This window comes from Metopolophium dirhodum, chromosome 3 (assembly GCF_019925205.1).
Source record: "Metopolophium dirhodum isolate CAU chromosome 3, ASM1992520v1, whole genome shotgun sequence".
Lineage (NCBI taxonomy): Eukaryota > Metazoa > Arthropoda > Insecta > Hemiptera > Aphididae > Metopolophium > Metopolophium dirhodum.
Window position 1 is genome coordinate 35,113,269 of NC_083562.1, and position 23,040 is coordinate 35,136,308.

Consider the following 23,040-nt stretch of genomic DNA (forward strand, 5'->3'; position numbering starts at 1 on the left):
GACATGGGCTTGGAGTCAACAAGCTCATATCAAGGGACAAATTTCACGGACGTACTTGTTATAATATCTACTAAAAAGTATGAAAACGATAAAATGTTGTAACGAGTTAGGAGTTACATGATTTTTGCTGTATTTTTGAAACTTTGAATTATTATTGTTCTCCTTCATTAAAAACTAAACTAACTGAAAAATTTAAGTTTTTTTCAATATGTTATCAATTGACAATAATTATGTAACTCAATAAAATGGCGCGTTTTTATGAATTTTTAAGTGCTTTTAAATTATTTATTTTTTTTTGTAAATTATGCTACCCATGGCAGGCCATAATTTATATACATTACGTTTAAAAAAAACTACATCAAATATAATTTACAGTGGCTATACCGCATGGCTTTTTAATTAATTAACATACAACGAATAACTTTATAAATATCGAATGTTTCAGAACCAATAACAGTTAATTATTTATACAAGCATTTTCAGTTTTCGACGATCGGATACAGCTTTAGTGTAGACTCCGTAGAGGCAAACATTTGCGGGAATATTCCACCCCTTATTCCCCTCTCGTCGAAACTTGAAACGGTTTTATATAAAATAAATAGACAACGTTATGTATCGGGTTCGACGTTCGGTATTTTTGTGTATTGATGCCTTGAAAAAATTCTCTCCTCGAGAATGCGAAATCAACAATATTAGAATTTAAAGACAAAGCGAAAAACCCACGGAGAGAAGAATAGCCCTTTGAGAGCTTTATATTTTAGACATTTTATTTTTTATCATTATTTTCGAGTTATAACGAATTAATATTTATATAAGATTTAAGTCGACATTGAGGTGAATATATAAAAAGTCGATAGCGTTACTCGAGTTAGTATAATTATAGATATTCTATTCTTATGTAGATTAATCAACTTAACTTTAGTTTATTTTTATCGAAAAATCATCTTGAATAATTTTACAAATTCCAATAGTTATTATTTAAACAAAGGTTTAATTAATCAATTATATTGTCAGTATTAGGTACCATAAATAATTCACTTGTCATTAAAAAATTGTAATCTCTCTGTAATCTCTAATGAGCTATTTTTACCTCTTCTGATTTTAGATATACGAAGAATATGGAATATTAAGAAATGAAGGGTACCTAAATTTGTAGTATTACAATTTACAACTGGTATTCTCACAGAGGCATAATTTTCTTGAAAAAATCGGAATAAAAGCAAGCACAATGATAACAAATAAATAAAAGTACTGTACCCATTTATTCTTAATATTTGAACAAACAAAACACGGAGAAACCACAAACGTGTGTAAAATAGTGCCCGCGTGTCTGCCCTATTGTTTATTGTCGATATAAAACAAATACATTAATGATAAATAATATATATATCTTTTAAAAATAGTAATAATAAAACAATCAATATAATGATAGTTGCATTTATAATATTACATAATAGTATCTTACCAAAGTCGTTTCGAGTCTTCGACCTCAAGAATCGCACTGTATAATATCTTCGTATACCACACGTCCACATCTCCTATATCATTAATTATAAATAATAGGTAGTCTTTATAACCAATGGTAGGATGTACAGAGTGATACACCAAGTATGCTCACCCCAATTTTTCCTTTAATTTTGCTTGAAATCAAATTCTAATTTTTGGAATTTTTAAGCATATTTAAGATTATATTTTCAATGAATTATATTTTTATATAATTTAAGAAGTGTCTTGTGGCAGGTTTGTAAAGTTTCACCATTTTTTACTCTAAATTGTTAAGTAGATGATTTCAAATAAGTTGCTTTCAAGCTGTAAAACTTTAAGTAGGTACTATAAGGTCCAAGGATAATATTCTCTATGAAAATAGGGATTCGATGGGATTTTTAAAATTATAGTGATTATATTATATTAATGTATCAACATATTATAATTTATAAAAATTGTCGGAGTACCTATTTAATAATAGTAATTATTAGACTAAATACCTATTACATCTATTTAATAATTTTGTGAAACCATCATTATTAATAGGGACTATTATCCTTAGTATAAATACATTTTAATAATTTAAAAACTTTGTAAGTTCTTAAGGTGAGTCGCATTTTATTTATTAAATTGTTTTTGTTTTAATTAGATACATTGACATTTGAAAAAAAAATCAACGGCTTAATAATTTACAGTAGGATAAAGGTTGGTTTTCATTTAAAAAAAGGGAATTGAATTGCCACAGAGCACTCATTTAATATTGATATAAAATCTAAGAATCTATTTGAAAATACGATGGTCATTAAAAAGTAGGTGTACTAAAAGTTCTAAAATTCAGAATTCGAATAAATGCATAGAATCAAAGAGGAAACTGGTGGGGGGGGGGGGGTGAGCATATTTAGTGAAACACTCTAGCTGAAGTATAATAGAATATAATATATATTATAATATTACATTAAATTTTGAATATTATTGTGAGTGTGACTGTGCAATAAAACGTATAATTTATATACCAATATGCCTGGCTTAAAATAATATATAATTGCAGCACTCGACTGCGTGTTAACGAGTTTTTTTATTTTGTGCTGCATTTAATGGTGACGACAAATGTAAGTTTCACGTCGAAGATAATGTTTTGTAAATAAATAAATTTAAACTCGATCAATGACGAATGTGACTCTGCAGTATACATATTACATAATAATAATATTATATAGTATTAATGTATTATAATATATTTATACAATATACATTACACTGCGACGATACGACTGAAATCTGAAATAATATAATATTATAATTTTTATATCTGACGGTGCATCGAACAAGTATTAATATTATTATCCAAGTCATCAGCGTGTATCTGCACATTTAATAATAATATTATTATATTAGGTACGTTATGAGTTATGACGTTATTCAGTTTGCGTATTATTCCGTATTTATACATCACGTATGTCGTATAATGTCGTTTTAATATTGTATTAAATACGTTAAATAAAAATAATAATAATAATAAGTAGGTAGTAGGTATCTAAATAATAATAATTATATTAGTTTATAAGGTATTTATGATTATGACGTTTACGCGGAGCCTTATTATTAAAAAAATATTAAATTTTACTTTTGAAAGAGTAGTTTGTTCTCAGTATATATTGTAATCTGAAAAATCCTTGCAATTTTTATGAAAACAATTTTCGAAACAGCGTTCTGGTTGTAAAAATATATTCGGTAAAATAACTGAATAAATATTTATGGCGAGTGTTTTAAGCTTATAAACTTCGAAGATTACGCTGCCAAGAATTTCGTGCCATAAATAAAATCTTTTAGTATATATTATATTATTATATTTTGGAAAAAAAATAGTAAGTTTACAATAGCTTAGTAAGTATTTATATATTTAGAAAATTATATTTAATTGTAGGAATAATTCTATATCCTATAATAATTATGTTATTATACTACCGCGCAGTGTCGTGGTTAGACGATGAGACATACAAATCGGGCATTTTGACGTTTTTTGACTCTTTTGTATAGTTATCATATTTTTCCGAGTGTTGTTTATAAAGTGCATTTTATACAATATTATACTCACATTATATGCGTCCAGGTCTCAAATGTGTAATCGGATTTATGTAATTGCATTTTAAGAAACGATAGAGTCGTAGGTAGGTTAATCCAGCGGTTCTCAACCATAGGGTCGCCAATAATGTTAAATGGGTCGGCAACAATTTAAAACGTTGATATAATGTTTTTATTTTCGAGTCTGGCTACCTATATGAAATAGTTTTATAAATGATAAATCAAACCGTTTTTGTAAATTCATCTAAGAGTTACCATTATAAGTCATTCACAATATTGATTTTACGAATAATACGAAATTGGTACTCAGTTATAAAATGCTTATCAAATTTAATCGTTTCATTGAACATTATTTATAAAAAGGTCGCATGAAAAATTTGGTAAATATCTTATAGGTCGCCACTCGCCATTACATTGAGGTTGAGAACCGCTGGGTTAACCTATTGCAGCGACGCACAAGTTATAATTGTATGTGTAATATGTATAATTTAATGAATACTTTTATCAATTGTTCAGGAGAAGCAAAACAAAATTCTTAATCTCATTCACCTTTATGGGCGGGAAATAATTCTACTTCAGATATCTTTGGAAATAATAAAGCAATTTGTCTGATTGTTCTACCAAAATACAGATATTTCTTCCATGAATATTGAATAATATTCCACGAAAAACTAATTTTTGATAAAAATGGACTTGTCTGGTTGTTGCACGGAACCCTTCAATTCACCGACGTTTTTACCTGTACACATACAAAAATACAAAATAAATCGGATCAATTCAAAAAGAATACAGACTTCAAGAACGACAAACTGTACAGCGATTGCAGTTGTGCGTACTGCAGGTAGGTACAGTGTGGAGTGCAGTGAAATGGAAAATATTGTAATATTGGAGGAAAAACCAAACACATTTTATTAATTTCTATATAATATTATATAGATCGAGCTGTCTGCGGTTATGTTTTTTATGCTCACGGCGTTATTAATCGAGACGGCGGGATGTGCAAAATTTTCACGACGATTATATAAATCAAACTCTTATAGGTTATCAGCTGGTTTGTGCAGTGAATTTTGTCGTATATTTCCGAACCGTTTATTTTCCAGTAATGTGCGACTATATTATATTCCACGTCCACGGCCCCACAACCTGACGACTTGAGATTTGACTTTTAAAACTCTACTAAGATAATTGCACAAACACAAGTTTTTGTGTAGAACCTAGAAAATTAGCGCTCTTGCAGTGGAACTATCGTATTCGTTTTTATGTTTTATGTTTCTGCGAAGACTTTGCAGTGCAAAGTAAACAATAAAATATATTACAAAATGTAAGCGCACATGTTTTAAGTAGGTATGTTACAAGGTGTAACAGGATGACGTGACAAATGAAATAATTTTTGTTTCAAATAATACTTTAAAAAAAAAACGTTTTCATGTATAATTTATAGACGCTTGCACCATACTGCAGGTACAGTCCTTACTTTAAAATAAATAGTTTTATTTTTTAATATAGAAAATAAAAAAATTGAATTGAATTTTATTTTTATTGGAAAATTGTTATGGTAAAAATGTTTATTGAAGTCTAGAAGTTTATTTTTTTTAAATTATATAAAATATCAATATTTTCTGGATTAAATCCGTTTGAAATATAATGACATTTAAGAATATTTTTTTTGGGAATTTTGAGACATACCTACGAAAACCTTAAATCATTTATTATCCATAATATAATATTCATAGTTTTTTTCACGCGTTTGACTTGTATATATTTTTCATTTTTATTAGTCAGGTCTTCCTGTCACACCCTGTATATTATTGTTCTGCAGTGTTCATAAATCGTGATATAATAACTCATAAGTACGTTAAAACGAAACAACTTACGTCTAACGAGATCCGAGCGTAGGTACGGTTCAGTTTTCCGATTTCTCATATCGTATCGTTCTGTCGTCCGCCGATAATCTGCAACAGTATGCTTATGTGTGTAAGTGCGTATGTGCTTATGTATAATTATTATATTATTGATACGCGCTCGAGATTCACTCGAAATTATTGTTATTGTGCATACCTATTATTGTACAGTTATCGCCGGATCGTAGGCAGTACTCATGGCAGTAAATTGATTTTTCGTGTTTTGGCCAATAAATCCCTATCGGTTTGTGTTATATCGATTAATTGATTTTTTGTGCTCATTATACGGTGTCGTTTCGCGATTCGAGTGCGCTGATCCGAGGCGCAGATGGGTATTACAATATAATAGTGTATAATAAGTCTTTATGAGAAAACCACCGAGTCGTCTGACGATATTATATATTATTATATGCGAATTTTCCGTTTGTGATTCGAAAGGCGACCACTTACTATACCTTGGTAACCTGCGGCTGTGACATTTTCGACAAGATGTTGTCATCACTAGGCCGCGTCCAGTTTTATCTCCTTTGCTTGCAGGTATCGCACTACTACGGTAAGTACAGCGACGCGTGCTGAAGTTTGATTTTCGTTCTCAAACCTCTCATATAACTATACCGGTTTTTAAGTAGGTACGTTTTTTTGTATTTTTAAGCGGTCGATTCGTAACGGTAAGATTTTCTTTATTAAAACAGGCGATTTATTCCAACGCGAGAGTACAATATTTATAAAATATACTTATGAGTGAGATGATGTGTGATGTATTTTCCGTTAAAAAAAATGTGTATATACCATAACTTGGTGGCATAACCGACAACGAACGAAATTCAAACACGTGACATTGTAAGTTCTCAACGCTTTGGGTCGATGAAACTAAATCAGTATCACCTATCTATATGTATAATGCGCCACCACGGTCATTAATGCGTGACACATTTTTACTTCACCGGTGTTACACAATATTAATATATATTATTCATCGAAGAGAGATAAATCTGCGAAGGAACGAGTGGCGAGAGTGTGAGATTATCGTGTTTGTTTGTTGTATGAGTAAATATATCGCGGGAGTCACGTACCTATATATATATGCATACTAGATACATATGCATTACATTATAACACGACCTTTTTAAAATGTGAATTTTCCGACACATTTTCAAACCTTTTGTCCACCTCATAAGAGCCACGTCTATAATAATAATATACTTTATATAGTAATATTGCAGTTATATTATATGCTGGTCGTAATATAATCGTTTCGGTGCATAATATTATTGTATTGTCGGGTTACATTGAATTATTCTGAAACAACCGAGTTTCGCGGTATAAAAAAGGAGGGTACGAATAGATCCGGGAGAGGTCATCAATTTAAAGTGTAATCACGCACAAATAAATTTTTCATACGTTTTTGAATACTTTATAATATTATACAAGTAGTTATAGGCACTAGAGGTTACACTAGTTATACACTAGGTATACCTGCACTCTGCAGTATCATAATATGTAATAAATTTCTCTTTTTTTTATCCACGGTTAATGTCATATCAATTTCCTAGATTTAAGACTGCTTATTATTTAGTTTAAAAATCATTGACGTCGTTCATAAATAGTAATAGTTAAATTATAGGTACCTACCTAATATATATATTTAAATCTGTAAAGCGATCGATTAATGTGTTTATTATTTCTTGACGAATGCTCAATAGGAATATTTTAATTTCCATGTATCATTTATATATATGGTTGTATATTTAAATATAGGTACTTATGTTGTACGACATGATAAACGGAAGTCGGCCATTTGACGTGTTAAGATAAAACCGTTAGTCATATGAGCACGATTTCAATGACCGTATTTGCGTGCTCTATGTCAGGTTAGGATAAATCGTTTTATTGGGGATGTCAAGAGTGCGTAACGTTTTTACATTTTTACACTCAACCAGACTTAAAATCTGTAAAAATGTGTGTAAGCCAAAATAATAAAATAAACAATAATAACCAACTATAATAGTGGTATGCACCCTGGGTAACTTAAATGAACTGGAACGTATTCGGACTAGGTATACATAAAAAATATGGTATTTTTTTCTCGGGACGCACTCAGGTGATACCTTATTCCGAATGCACTTAAAATGAGGGTCTTTTCGATACATACTCGGGAAACTACTTTTTTACTCAAGTACATGAGAAGATAATAGTTCGACAGTCCAAATGAGAACAATTATAAAATATTCGATTTACTTTATAGGCTTATATAGCTTTTAATTTCTAGTACTTTATCATATTATTTATTTTTTACAACGAGTAGGTTCATGCATTATTAATTTAGTCTATGTTTAGTTAAAACATTTCAACTGTCGTTAAATTCTTTTGTTCTTAAGTACTTACTATTATTAAATACATGATGAAAGTGCTACAAAAAGTATTTTTAACAACAGGAATAAATGTTTAATTGATGATGGGTATAAGTATCAATTAACTAAAATTATTAAATAAATAATACAGTTTATTAGGTAAGAAATTTTATAAAGATAGAAGAAGAATAAATTATAAAAAAAATATTCGTTTATAATATAAACCTACACACAGACATGAGTGAAGTGAAGTAAATTATAGACTAATTATTTTTTAATTTACATAACAATCCTCGTTTAACACTAATAAGTAAAACTCGATGCTCAAATAAATTATACAAACAAAGCTTAGATGATCCATGGTAATAATTATAAGGTAAAAATTGTAATCGTGTTCAAATGGACAAAAAAGTTTGATAAAATTACTTACGGTAATTTTAGGGTAAGGTACGCGTGTGTTCAAACGGGCTACGGCGCAACGCCCTAATATAAACAATATAAACATTGATTATAATATACACTCATTTTATTATAAACGTATACAATTTGGACAAAAATTCAAAATATTATTAAATATTATTGAGTTACATTTTTTTCAAATTGAAGAAGTGTGTCCACCGGGAAGTCCGTAGCCCTTCCATCCACCAATATAGGTGTTGACAAGGGCAATAAAAGGGTCAAAGGTGATATGATGCGCGTGGAAGCCACTTATCGTGTATTATGATTATTATTTTAAACATTTGTAATACTGAAGGTTCTCACAGTAGAGATAGGTTTAGTAGCTATACAATATAATATTATATAAGTAGTAATAATGTTTATTGATTTTTAAATCACTTTTCAAAATTACATGTATTTGATTGGTATACATTTATGCGAGTACACTGTTATATAGATGCACATTGTCTTGTGTCTAGTCCACCCCTCTATTTTGTTTCATACCCAACTGTAGTAAATCCGTCCCTGCAATTTGGATTTCTCGATAATGCGCGTGTTCATTATAACTTTTTAGTTTTTTCGATTATAAAACGATCTTACGAGCCTTGGGAAATCTATACTGGTACTGAACTGCTCATAAATATGACCCTCTGGTAAACCACCTCCAAAACTGTCGAGCGATTCGTGTTATATACTATGCAATAATAGTCATACTAAATTCCGATATTCTTGACCATCGCAGATTACGGACAAAATTATTCTTAGGTACAATAAGGTATCTATACTTCTTACCAACTTAGAATATTATATTATTATTATTTCCAAGTCAAAATTAAAAATATGATTATTGTAGGAGATTTTTTTTATAAAAACTGTGAATATTAATTTTTTACATTGTGTAGTTATATTTGACAAAAATACGGAGGATGGCGGGGGTGAGCCAGAGGGGGGTGCATGGTCATTTTGCCCCTTGGAACTTGGATCCGCTACTGTACATATTTTGATGATGCCCTGTATATTATATTATCATGTCGTAAATATTATCATTATGACATTATATTCGTGTACACACACATGATATCGGCGTCACCACGCGAGTCGAACAATTTGGCAGACAAGGTATTGAATATAGGCGAAAACGTCCAACCGCGAGCGCAACACGTTCACAGACGAACACGCGTTGCCATAAATTATGATAATAATATTATTATGGAATTAAAAAATATTCGATAGCTGTACCTAGAGGCGTGCTCAGGAATTTTGAATGGGTGGGGGGGGGGAGGGAGGGGTTAAAAAAATAACGAATTGCCTGATCTAAAATTTAGAAATACAATAATATTTATAATTATATATTATGTATAAGTACATATACTACATATATATTTGTCAAGTGTCCATTGGGGAGGGGGGGAAGTTTGAACCTCCTAACCCTCAACCCCTTGAGCACCCCTCTGGTTGTACCATATGTATGCCGTGTGCGGTATTGATCTATACCGAGCGGTGTGCGAGTGTCAGAGGCTTCGTCTCTCTCGTCCGTCGCCGCGGACATGACCACTGTGTTTACGATAATATAATATTGTGTTATATTATGTATGCGTGCATTATGACGAGCACGACCGTAAATTGTAAAAAATATTATCATCGTAGGTGCGTGCAGTGTGTGTAGTTGTGAATTATTAGTAGGGTCATCATTATCATCATATTATTGTGGTTATAATTATCAATTTTTCGCGTTTTTTGCGTGGGCGATAAGAAACCGCTTTCACTATAATATTGTATGATGGTAGCTATATTATACACGTACCTACCGACAAAAATCTGATGCACACGTCTTGTTTCGCAAAAAAACATAGCATCTAAACGCGTATTTAAAACTAGCTGGAATTTCGAACGTCTGTTCCTAATCCGTTTATATACTTTATAATGTTACCTTCCGTTTATATCATTGTTTTCGCCACAAAACCCTGCAGAACTCGCTTCCTCTTCCATATTATATATCCTAAAAAAATCATTAAAAAGAAATATGTAACCACGGCGCACGAAACCCAACGTTTTATTGACTTTTTAAAACGCAGTAAACTACAGACGACAGAGAAAAACGTGTATACTATACTGTGTATTATTTTATAATAGCGGTGGTACGATCAAGTACCTACCTATACCTATATACTGTGTAGTGCATACATGTATTATGCATACACGTACGTTAAGCCCCCCTCCCAATCTGAATTTTGCAATTTTTTTTCGACTGAATAATTAGTGCCCATTTCCTGTGAACTCCAGACCGGCTTTTATAATTGTTGATCTACCCGTTTTCCCGGAAAGTCAAACTTTCAGATCTACCCACCTTATTCTAACTTTTTGCGTATCATTTACGTCGTCGCGGTGATGGACGAAAATCGCTTATATGTAACCAGTGAAAATAGATTGCCCAGTTTTTGACTGCATAATAATGATATATTATCGACGAGTAAAGTAATATAATAATTATTGATGATTCACCGCGGGTGACTGCCAATATATCTGTCACGAATGATGAGTTAAATTACCATGATAGCTCCATAATATAACGTCAATGGTTCAGAATTGTCTGTCTCGACCGCTCGAACATACAGTTTTTGTAAAAATAATTTGTACCTATATAATATTTTAAAGTTTGAATTTCACGGGGTGTCGCCAATGGGCAACTTCCCCCTCCTGTAAATCAATTTCCATCACATTTACTTATTGTATAACTTGTAAAGACAGATTGTGAATATTATGTTTTGTTCAATAAAAAAAAAAAGTTTGAATTCATAGTTCTTACGGTGGTCTCGATGAGTTATCGACGATGACTGCAATATAATAAGTAATAACGTAACCCTGGAGTAGATAAGTATGTCGAAACTCGTGTTATTGTTAATAATTGCAGTAATATCACATAAAACTAACATAATATAAAACGCAAATACCTTCGATCTTCACGGTTTTTTTAAAATAAAAATACTGTTTAGGATTACATACGAATACTTGTATTTCATACAAGAAGCGTCGAATTGAATGCGTTTTTGAATAATGAATTCTTTATAGAATATTATATTTTTTTGGTTTTCCAATATCATCCGACCAGCTATTAAAGTATATACCTACCTACCTTATATTTTTATATGCAGCTTTATAGATTCGTAAATTACACTTTTAACACACACACACGACACGTATAAATCCATTACGGTAGCGTGTGACCTTGACATAATCAATCATATATTACCGTTCCATGTACCTACCTAGATAATAATACCTACGCAAAATATAATTTTGCCAGTCGTGTTGATTTTTGTCATCACATATGCGAGTATATACGACATAGTATATAAATTATTATTGTTACCAATACCGTTTTTAACCATTACATATAGGCATAATTATTATATTTTAACAGGACTTAATTTTTGTGCCAAAAAACACACAAACTGCAGGATGTAGGAATGAAAAAAAATGAAGGCCTAAATATAAAATGTTCATTTATATCTATTGTTAAGTCATAAAATAATTTTTATTAATAAATAAGGTACTCGATTGTAGCAGACTAACAAGTGATAAACCAATACCTGGGTATAATTCTCACCCAGTTCATCTTGACACTCTTTATATTTTAGTCATCGGGATTATGCTTTTATTTTTCAATATAGATATAATATAGTTTTCGGATCACTGTTTTTTGAAATTGTAACGGTTGCCGAGTGCCTAGATAGTTATAAGTTATAACATAATATTATAAAGTATAGGTATTATATAAGTACCGTTAAAGAACATTGCCTAAGTATACTCCTTTTTGGTAAATTAACTAATATAAACGAGAAAGAATCCTTGAAATAGTATCTAGGGGGGGAGTTTCAAACCCCATAACCACCTCTCGTGACGACCCTTCTACAGCCACTTTAACACTTCCATATAATATTATAGAGGTGTCATGGCAGAGTTTTTAACGTACTTACATCACTTTTTTTGCATACATCGCACGGTAGCCAATATAATATTATTAATTATTGTACTTTATTTATATTGTTATTCATACATGTTTTATAATATCATGTATATTGTATATTCGTATATTATATCATTTTGGTAGCGTCAATAATGGTTTATATAATATATTGTAGTTAGGTTGTCTGAATGTATTGACTTGATTGGGAAATAGCATAATAGCTATAATATATAACGTTAATGATTGATTATTAGTGTTATCCGTATGTAATAGATTAGGTAATAAATATTACGCGTATGGAAATCAGGAAGTATTATTGGAACGATTGTGTTTTTCCTCACTTCTTTTATGTTTTAAATAATAACTATAATTAAAAAATAATAATAACAATATTGAATTCATATATTTATAAACCATACAATTTTATAATACGGAAAATCACGTTAAAAAAAAAATGATCTTATATTATCAAAATGCTTTTGCCAACTAACATATTTTAAACAGTTGATAGATTAAAAAAAACATGTCATACGTCACAGGCACGCCGTAGAATTTATAATTATAGATATTCGTAACACTCAGTGCAAAATCGCGACAGCGCAGTCCCGGAAAATACAGGAAAGTATCTATAACCTCAATATCAAAAAATAAAGGTAGTGTACCCACGTCCATTACATACGACATTATACGAATAATCATCGCGGGTAACCTGCACCGCGAATGCACATAATACAAATTTCCAATTAAGGTAAACATTGTTTACCATCATAAGTGTACGCCGCAGGTTCTCTTGACGGAGGAGGAAAGCGCGCATGCTTATGTTGCTTGTGTCGCCTCGTCATTTGTTTTGTTCACCAAGAAATCGTAAAAATTAACGTTTCGCCAATGTATGGATAAAACGATAGGTTAAAGAAATAGGTCAATAGGTGAGAATCGTTATCATTGACACCATTGTTAAATTTTTAAACGCATCAGCCGCCTCAAAAGAGATTTGTCCGGAGGATAATATCCTCTTTGTGTAATTATAAGTAACATATATTCAAAATCAAATTGTAGTAGGAGTTGCGACCATCACGCGTAGGTATAGTATTTATTTTAACAAAACATATTATTATACTCATTGTATATTATATGTTTTAAGACATTGTAAATATTTTCTATTTAAAAATATCGCATCCGTGTGCGTATCGATGTATGATTTGAATTCATATATGATTCGAATTGGCAACCGTCATCGCTATAACGGATGTATAGGTAAGCGCATTGTCAGTATGTATCATAATATCTTATATTATATTATGCACATTCGCACAAACTATTCATCGAATGCGACATTGACAATACTCAACAAGTGTCGTTTACCATACGAGATACATAATATATGTATATATTGTGTACAGGAGAGGTTCGTTTTTATAATGTCGATGCAGCTATATACGATATATTATATACTCAACATTTTCTCAATAAATTAAACAGGATACGATGATTTAATAATAATGTATATAGTATAAATTTTATATTATTAATTATATATAATGTGACATTTTATGTATACGCGCGTACGGCCGCGGCGGCGGAGGTACTATACTATAATATTATATTGTATAGACTATTACAGTGAAATGTTTATTTTATTCTTGCAGTGTCATCGACTCAAGTGAACTCGTTCGACAATTTATTTCATGGTAAAACAGGAAACTACGAATCTATGATGGACTCTTCTCGCGTCAGCGTAAACGAATCTGTGACGTTTTGGTTGTATACGAAGTAAGAGTTATAGGGTTGAAATGAAACTGTTGTTTTCTTCCAACAACAAAAATACAGTTCAAATCAGTGCTTGACTAGCAAAGGAAACTGTAGAGTTACCGAAAAACAAATGTTCGTTCCTATACCTAAATATAATATGTAATAATTATTATAACCAAATAATTTATGTTCCATATTATAGCTTATTAACTATTAAAAGTTTCAACCATGAGCGTGCACAGGTAGTTTTGTTTTTGTCTAAAATGTTTGAAATCAATTCCCAATATAATTGTATAAATATAACAAGAAACATGTAAGGTTGTAAGGACTAAATTGACAGTGCCCATAGGTTATAACTGTTCAACGTAGTTTATAGTATACATTAAACATTGTAAACAATTAACCTGTGGAACTGTGGGGTTTTGAACAGGTGTGTGTTTGTTTTGGCAGAATTTTTTTAAGTGGGCACCCGTAGGTATCTGTCGTGCCCGGGTGGGGGATGGCGGCCTCTCTCTCCGGACACCGTAATAGCGCTCAAGCAACGTTGTCGTAAATCGATGCCATCTCGATCGTGAATTTCACAATTACCTACACTCGCGTAAGTTTATGACATATCGTTACACTTGCGCGCAAGCAACACCGTAAACCGTAAACTTCCCTCACGGGCGACATCGTCATCGCCAGCTTCGGACGATCATCGCGGCCGAACAGGTCGTACTTCAACTTAGTATCATTTTTTTGTTGTATATCAACAAGCGATATTATTTAATTAGTCAATTTATCGTTATTCATTATGAATAATTATAATTTTGTTAAATCACAATATTATATTGGTATCTATGTAATTTGTTTGCTTATGATATTCGGCGTTTTATATTACGATGCATTGTAATACCATTGTTTAAACTCTATCCATCCTCCTTTTCTTTTTTATATACAGTCCACTTTTAAAAGGTTTCGTGTGCAACCCACTCGCATAATTGTTAACTTTGTAATTTTGTAAAAGATTGCAAATAAAGTACCGTTGTATATCTAAAAAAATAGGGAATATTCGTAAAAAACGTTATTATCCTACAAACGGTGGTTTATTGGACAAACCATAGTCACCATACACATTTATGACTTATAGAGATCATTGAAAAGCAAAGGATTTGCGAACGTACACGAACAATTTATTATAGGTATTTTTTTAACAAATTATGTTGAAAATTATGCGATTCAGGTTACGATGTTCAAGAAATCGTCAGACGACATTAACGAAAAAATAATTTATTTCTTGTGATGGTACCCCATCTGCGTTCGATTTCCAATTTATAATTAACGGATACATTGAACTTTTGAACCTCTCTTCTTATACGCGTAGGTATCCACATTTTTTTTTATCCTTTTCACGGTGGGCGGGTGCGTATGAGCTCACTAGTCATCTCTTATACCGATTTTAATACAGTGGTTGAATATTCATTAGCCTGTAATCGTGTGATATATATATATTTAAATATCCCATATGGAAAAGCTTATATTATAGAGTGTTATTTTGGGTAGCCGTCGATCGCCACCGTTCCTCTTTTAAATACACGATTTATTTTCGATCTTCACTGCGTCTTCATCGTCGTCACGAGGACTCAGATTTACATACATATATGTATGACGTTAAATTTAGTACTTACGTATAAAACAGACAGGTGCGATTGAATGAAAAAAAAATAATAATTCATATTAATCATACATTTTGGATACCTATAATAGCCTTGATATCTATTTACGTTGACAGTAGAGTCAGTAGATTTAGTTTACGATGTAGATACTTACTTACCTGTATAATAGGTACACACTTGACGGGAAGTATGTTTTGTTACTTCTCCACACGATGGATGACGGGATGATAATCTATTATTGACGTTTCTCGGAATGACCAGCGCCATCTATGCGTAGCCGTCGCGGACTTCAGTGTACTTGACGATCTGTATATTTTGTTTGTAGACAGCGCTCCAAGAACAGTCGAAGGCTGGTGCCTGACGACCCGAAATCTTTGGAGTCATCGGGCTTTGACGGTGGTAAACCGACCAAAATCTTGATTCACGGTTGGTTGGGTGACAGTGAAGACGAGCAAAGCGTCTGTTTGGCTTTGAAGACGGGTGAGTAGCTATTGGCAAAACATAATATATTTATTATTGTTGTTAGTGACAGTGCGGTCAGTATAGGTGCCAATATTGGGTTGGGTTATAATGATTGCAAATAGTCAGTTTTTAAGGAGATCAATATGGGCAAATTTTAAATTGCATGTACATGTGGGTTTTTTAAATGTGGTTATTAGTGTGTGTGTGACTGTTGTAGTATAAAAGATATAGCTAAGCGCTCGTATACAAGTCACCACCTCGGCGTTCTGCGCATGAACGGTAAACAATTCATGCTCATTTGCATGTATTTTTTTTTGTCAATCTTACCAATGGGCCTGATAACGCGGTATGACTTCTGAAAACTGATTTGATTTCATTAATATTATGTCTGCTTGAGACCGATCAGGCCGTATTTGAAGATAATTAATTTAAATTTCGAATAATCAACATTTAAAATATAATACATTTTAATTAATCAAACAAACATTTTAGGAGTTGACTGTTGTTAAACAATATTTAAAAAAATAGTGGCCTGTATGATCTTAAGTAGACATAATACTAATAATAATTTGTGTAAAGGTATCTTTGCTTTATTTTTTTTTATAAGCTGTACATTGAGTACGGTTCCGATTTATTTCAATGAATGGTTTTCGGTTTTTGTGTCCGTCTGGAAAATTCGATGTGCGTCGCGGTTTTCGCAACAAAACTAGATTATTTTGCAATCAATCAATTGGAGACCCGGGCTATATATGAATAGACACATTCAGCGAATTCTGTTGATTTGTTCGATCATTACCAAGAATATAGGTTGTAGACCACCGGGTCGAGTGCGCCAAACATCCAAGGTTACTCGTTCGGTGGAGATATGTGTCAACAGCATAATATTATAAAAACCGTCAAGAGCACTACAAAGTACCTATAATAGTGCATATAATATATCGTCCGTTAATAAAATAAACGATTAAAAATATTAAATTAAGCAATATGACGTGTCTTGAAAAAAAAATTAAAAAAAATTAACTGTCTTCCCAGGTGTAGATTACAGCTCGTTAAGTCGATACACATAAATCACAGGGTTGAACTAATGCTATATCTATGTGCCATTCGAATATCTATATTAAAAACATCATATAATAATTAAAATAAACAATTTATTATACTGGTAATTTCTTCAATGGGAGAATTTTTCATTCAGTGAATCGTGCCATTATTTTCAAACACATCATCACGCATTCGTTTATTGTTCAATACAACAGGTATTTATGAAACAGAATTTTTTAATTAGCCCATCTTATTCCCAGAGGTCTAATCTATCTCCGTGCCAAATTTTTATATAATATAGATAATAGGTATCTTGACAGTCAGTATTCTATAATTTATTTTTGGCTGTTGCATTAATTTAAAATTTACCTCTATAGATCCGCCACCGGCAGCCAGTAAGTTGCGGTTTTGTCGGGATTTCCTTTCAAAAATGTTGAAGCATTACAATTTTTTTCAGAATATTTCGCGTTGTACGATTACAATGTGGTGTGCGTGGACTGGAGCGTGCTTGCAGTGGATTTTCCGTACTTTACTGCTCGGATGCGGTGCAAAGAAATCGGAAACTATGTAGGTGAAATGATAATGACGATGACGGAAAACACGCCTCAGACCAATGACGATGTACACATAATCGGTTTTAGCATGGGCGCCCACATCGCCGGTTATGCCGGCAAACGACTTGAGGGAAACGTGCACAGAATCACTGGTATGTATTAATATAATAATTCCTATATGTAAATGAAATATCGAATACTATTATATTTTTTTTTGCGGTAGATATATTAAAAAAAAAATTGACGTTTTGTGATAGAATAATGATGAAAATAATATAGGTACCTAATAGCTAGGTGTATAATAAGTACTTACCTGTCTATGGTATGTAAGTATGTATAGTGCCCTGGTTTCGTACATTTGAAAATTTATCATAGTTTTTTTTAAAGAATTTAATTGTTTATAAGTTTTTGAAAACGACCATTTTGCGTATTATTTTTTTTTTATGCTTCATAGTACAAGTATATCTGTATATCGAAACATAAATTTTTTTTTAACACATTAGACATTTCAAAATTATTGTTTTTTAATCTAATAAGACCATTCGAACTTGTTTGGCTAATAATACTAATACGAATAAACCCGATTACTTGTAGCAGATTTTGTGCAGAAACGTGTGCGGGTGTAAGAGACACAGTACTTTAATGTATTGTTGATGACTGTTCAATACATTGAGTGGATACTCGACAAAAGATTAAACTGTTTAATTCAATAACAATGACTAATAGAAAAAAAGTATAGTGTGGATTTTGTAAGAGATCGGGTTAAATTCCATGCATAATTGAATGTTTTGATATCATTGTATTCCGTTTTTTGTTCGAATGAAAATGGTCATATTATAAATGTAACATTGAACAAGCCGTATATTTTTTGTACAGTAATAATTTGTCATTGTTATGTATGTATTATACAATATAGACGTATATAGTCAATATACCACTTGGATGGGTTCCTCGCAGATGTTGTTGAATTGGAACGGAATAAATACACATTACACACACACACACACACACACACACACACACACACACACGACACACATATAATTATTAAATCTAATTTACTGATGGATAAATCACGTCCTGTGCTTAGAATTGCATTTAACTTTACACACTTGTACTGGTATTAGGTATTCAATATAACATAATATGTATAGTCGTTAATTTCAAATTTTTTCCATTCTTGAGTTTTTCAAATCACACGTTACTTTTGTTTTATTCCGAAATTGTATGGGTACTTACTGTACGTTTATATTATAGGTGTTGCTTGTAATATACTCGATTTGGTTAGAAGCACTAACACGGTGACCTTTTGAAAAACAAATGTGGGTACTAATTAATGTATAATATACTAGCTCCACTATTTATTTATTTAATGTAGCACATAACTACAAACTTACAGCAGGCTGGAGCCAACAACAATATAAATTAATAGAACAAGTCTAATGAAATGTATATCAAGAATATTTAATTACAGTAAAACAAAATATTTAATAAATTACGATAAAAAAAAACGTGTATGTACCTAATAAATGACAAATGTATAGACGAGTTTTCACAGATGTGTTCAAATTAGCTAATGACATACGTACATCAGTGATGGAATTCATTATATTCATAATGAGTAGCAGATCTATAAATATGGGATTATAGAACCGATTAGCGAGTATAAAAGGTGAGAGAGGATTTTTAAAAAGACATAGCGACAAGCGATAGAGTCAGTTTTAACTGTTCAAGAGGTTATTCGGATAATGTATATTTGCCTGCGCCCGGCCAGGGAGTTTAAGTCCAGATGTTGTACCTATAGGGGAGTTAAACATGAGGTGGGCATTTGACATTTAATACGTAAGCAACACACTTTTAAAACTTACTTAGCAGTTGAAGCTGTACCATGAATAAAAAAAACTTATGAATTTAACGAGAGACGAAAGAGGTATTAAAATTCCATATGCAATAGAATTATATATACGAATTAGTCTTGCAGGTGCGTAATATATCTTTATATGTGTATATATATTTCTTCTGCCTGTGTGTATGTCTCCGAACTCCTCCTAAACGGCTGGACCACGTTCGATTTATACCAAGTGCTATATCCAATCCCACCACAAATGAATTGTCCAACTTGGTCGATTTAGTTCGCAAATTTGCATGTGAACTGAGGTAGGTAGGTACATTAAAACCAAGATACACTTATATAATCTAAGTTTTGTATTTTTGATTTTTTCACGTTAAAATCGTGTTATACATCTAAAATTGGATGTTGGTTCATCCGAAGTTAATAGCCTCAAAAAACGACTAGACCGTTTTCAATAAAAGTTACATCAAATAGATTACTTGAAACTTGAAGGGTGTTTATAGCTTGATTTTTCAACTCATATAGGCTATAGATAGCTAAAGGGCAGCTCACATAATAAATGTTTTTTATTCCGCTTACGAAAAAGACAATTTTTTTGTTTATCTAAATGGTTGTAATTGGTTATATATTATATTAATATTATAATTAGAAGAAATACGGTATATACATTTTTTACAAATATATTTATTAAAAATACAAATCTTTGGCGTGGAAAACGTCGGGCGGGATAGCTAGTTATGGTATAATTATACGATCTATGAACAATAATCGCGTGTCTAATGAAATCGTATTTGTTTTATTTTAAACAAATTTCTTTCTTTGCTCGCGAGATGAAGAATCAAGAACAACGCATATAAACATAAAGTAGGTAAATATAAATACACCCGCATCCACCTTGTTAACGCTTTTACATTTACTTTAAATACTTATGAATATAATTTGCATCGATGGTTGCTCTCTATACACTTCAGTATACCTGTTATCGAAAATGACATTTTTTTACGTTTGAAAATTCGATTAGCCCTGCATTACCGCATTGATTTTGTTCACGTGGGAAGGGATTTTTCTTAAACTTAAACGGATATTATTATGTTTTGTTTACGACGTACACGTTCCAGGCTTGGATCCCGCTAAGCCGATGTTCTCCAGCAAACGGTCCGCCGAGAGACTCGACCGAACCGATGCGCAATTTGTGGATGTAGTGCACACGACAAGTTTGGTGTTGGGGCAGCACAAGCCGATAGGAATTATCGATTTCTATCCGAATGGTGGAAATACGAAACAACCGGGCTGCGGATACGATTACGGTAGATATAAGCATACAACAACAACAATAATAATAATAATATCTATATTACGGTATAATCAATACGACCATATCGTATATACTGTCAACTCGATTATTTGGTAACGGTAAATAATAAGGGTGAAACCTATATAACGTTATTTTTTCGGTTAATATAATATATACCTATGTGTGTTCACTGATCAATAATAACTTAATAATTTGAATATGCGTAGGTACCTATATAGTATAGGTACCACTTACCTACTACCGAACTTATAATATATATATATTCATTCTGACAATATGCATGTTCTCGGTATTATATTATGTTTTCGTGTTTAAAAGCTTATATTATTTTTATTGGATATATTTAAGCTTTTCTTCACACTTAGGTACAGGTTTATCGCTGTTAGTATTTTTTACGTATCTAATGGTTTTAATTCTGTGGTTAACCAAAGACAATTTTTATCTTATTTGACGCTGTAAATAACTATTCGTTCATATAAAATATCAGAACTTTTATCATCTTGTTTCTAAGACAAACTTATATTGATTTGTATACAACCGTCTTAAAAAATAAGCTGAAAATGTTGATCTTGTATAATATGAGCGTAGTTATTAAAATATGTAGCTGAAATAAAAAAAAAATATAGTGGAAGGAGAAAAAACAATATTGTACTATACATCAATAGATGCATTTCAAGAATAATACGATATCGATTTGAAAAAATGCTTGAACATTATTATATAGCCGAAAATCGATAACTAAAATAATTAATACACTCATTGAACAACTAATAAAAAATTATAACACAACTGCAGTGTAATATCACAAGTCTTACATATTTTTTAGTGTACGGTGAGGTGTGTAGTCATTTTAAAGCCTACGAGTTTTACGCACGGTCCATCCGGTCCAAAGACGAATTCAAATCGATCAAATGTGACAAATGGAAAGATTACGAGCAGTCCAAATGCGAAGATCCCGAGAATTACACGTACTTGGGCGAATCCGCAAATTCAAGGTGAGTGATTTTTTAGTGATAACAACTACGATAGTAATATATTGTGTTATGTTTTATCACTTATCACGCGTTCAATAATTGTGGTTTTAAATACGGTGTTTTTGATATCGTGATACCGCATTATTGATATATTTCGTTCTGACTGTTTCCAACACATAAAATACTATACGATTAAAAGCAAACGATGATTAAACATATATATTTTTTAATTTTTTACAGTCTTTCGGGCAATTATTATTTGTCGGTTCTTTGAGCTGTGTCGATGATCGTGTATCGATATATCATACAAAAATTGTCCAACATTTTTTTTTTTTAAATTGGATGTGTTTATATATATTAACTAATAATTATATTATAAATATATACATAATCGCTTTATCAGTTTAACCATATTTAACGTTTTAATTAATACCTGTGTCCAATAGGTTTGATTTTATATAATCATTTAGGATTATATTATTATAATATTGCTAATGCAATCTAAACGAACATATCATATTATATTCATATATTATACAAATAAATAATAATTATTATATTTGTATACATATTTTCAAGAAGTGCATATTATACTCAACAAACAGTGATGTGTTATTAAAAAATATATACATCTATAGTATAATGTACTATTGGTTTAACATAAATTAAGTGTTTTTTTTGTTGTGCCTGTCATCATCACGTTTTGTCACAAATCAAGTTTGTTATTTTTTTGGGGTGATGGGGTGGGGTTCAAAGCAGTAAATTTCTAATACTTTTCTGAATAATTGAGAAAAAACTAAAAAAAAATCAGCTGGAAAATGGGAATGTTTACGCAACACATCCAGGGTTCGATTTGTATAATTGATTCTGGTTCTTTGTTGTAATTCAGGGGGGAATAATATCGTGGCGACTTGACATTTTTCCCAAATATGGTACAATGCTACAATATATTATGTACATCCATTATTGTAATACCGTGACCTACTTAATGGCAGGGTATACACTCGTAACTTACTTTGCATAAGAGAGTTTCCCAGTTTTCATTATTATTTATTTAAAAAGTCAATATTTAAATATATTTTTTTTATGCTTTGATTTTGTGACACCATCATTAATTTCGTCGCAGTCGTAATATAAAAGATTTCAGTACGGATGAAAATGATGGATTGGCCGATCGGTTACCAATGTTTAGTCCGATGTTGATTCTAACGGAG

At 31.4% G+C, this 23,040-nt stretch overlaps 1 protein-coding gene across 1 annotated transcript; it reads left to right on the forward strand.

The window, feature by feature from the left end:
- Nucleotides 1-5,635: 5,635 nt before the first annotated feature.
- LOC132940092 (pancreatic lipase-related protein 2-like) lies at nucleotides 5,636-22,461 on the forward strand. The gene is made up of 7 exons (XM_061007511.1): nucleotides 5,636-6,021; nucleotides 13,871-13,994; nucleotides 15,954-16,108; nucleotides 17,589-17,837; nucleotides 20,656-20,844; nucleotides 21,679-21,847; nucleotides 22,067-22,461. The coding sequence occupies exons 1-7, from the start codon at nucleotides 5,958-5,960 to the stop codon at nucleotides 22,098-22,100; spliced, it is 984 nt and encodes a 327-aa protein (XP_060863494.1). The 5' UTR covers nucleotides 5,636-5,957; the 3' UTR covers nucleotides 22,101-22,461.
- Nucleotides 22,462-23,040: the final 579 nt, after the last annotated feature.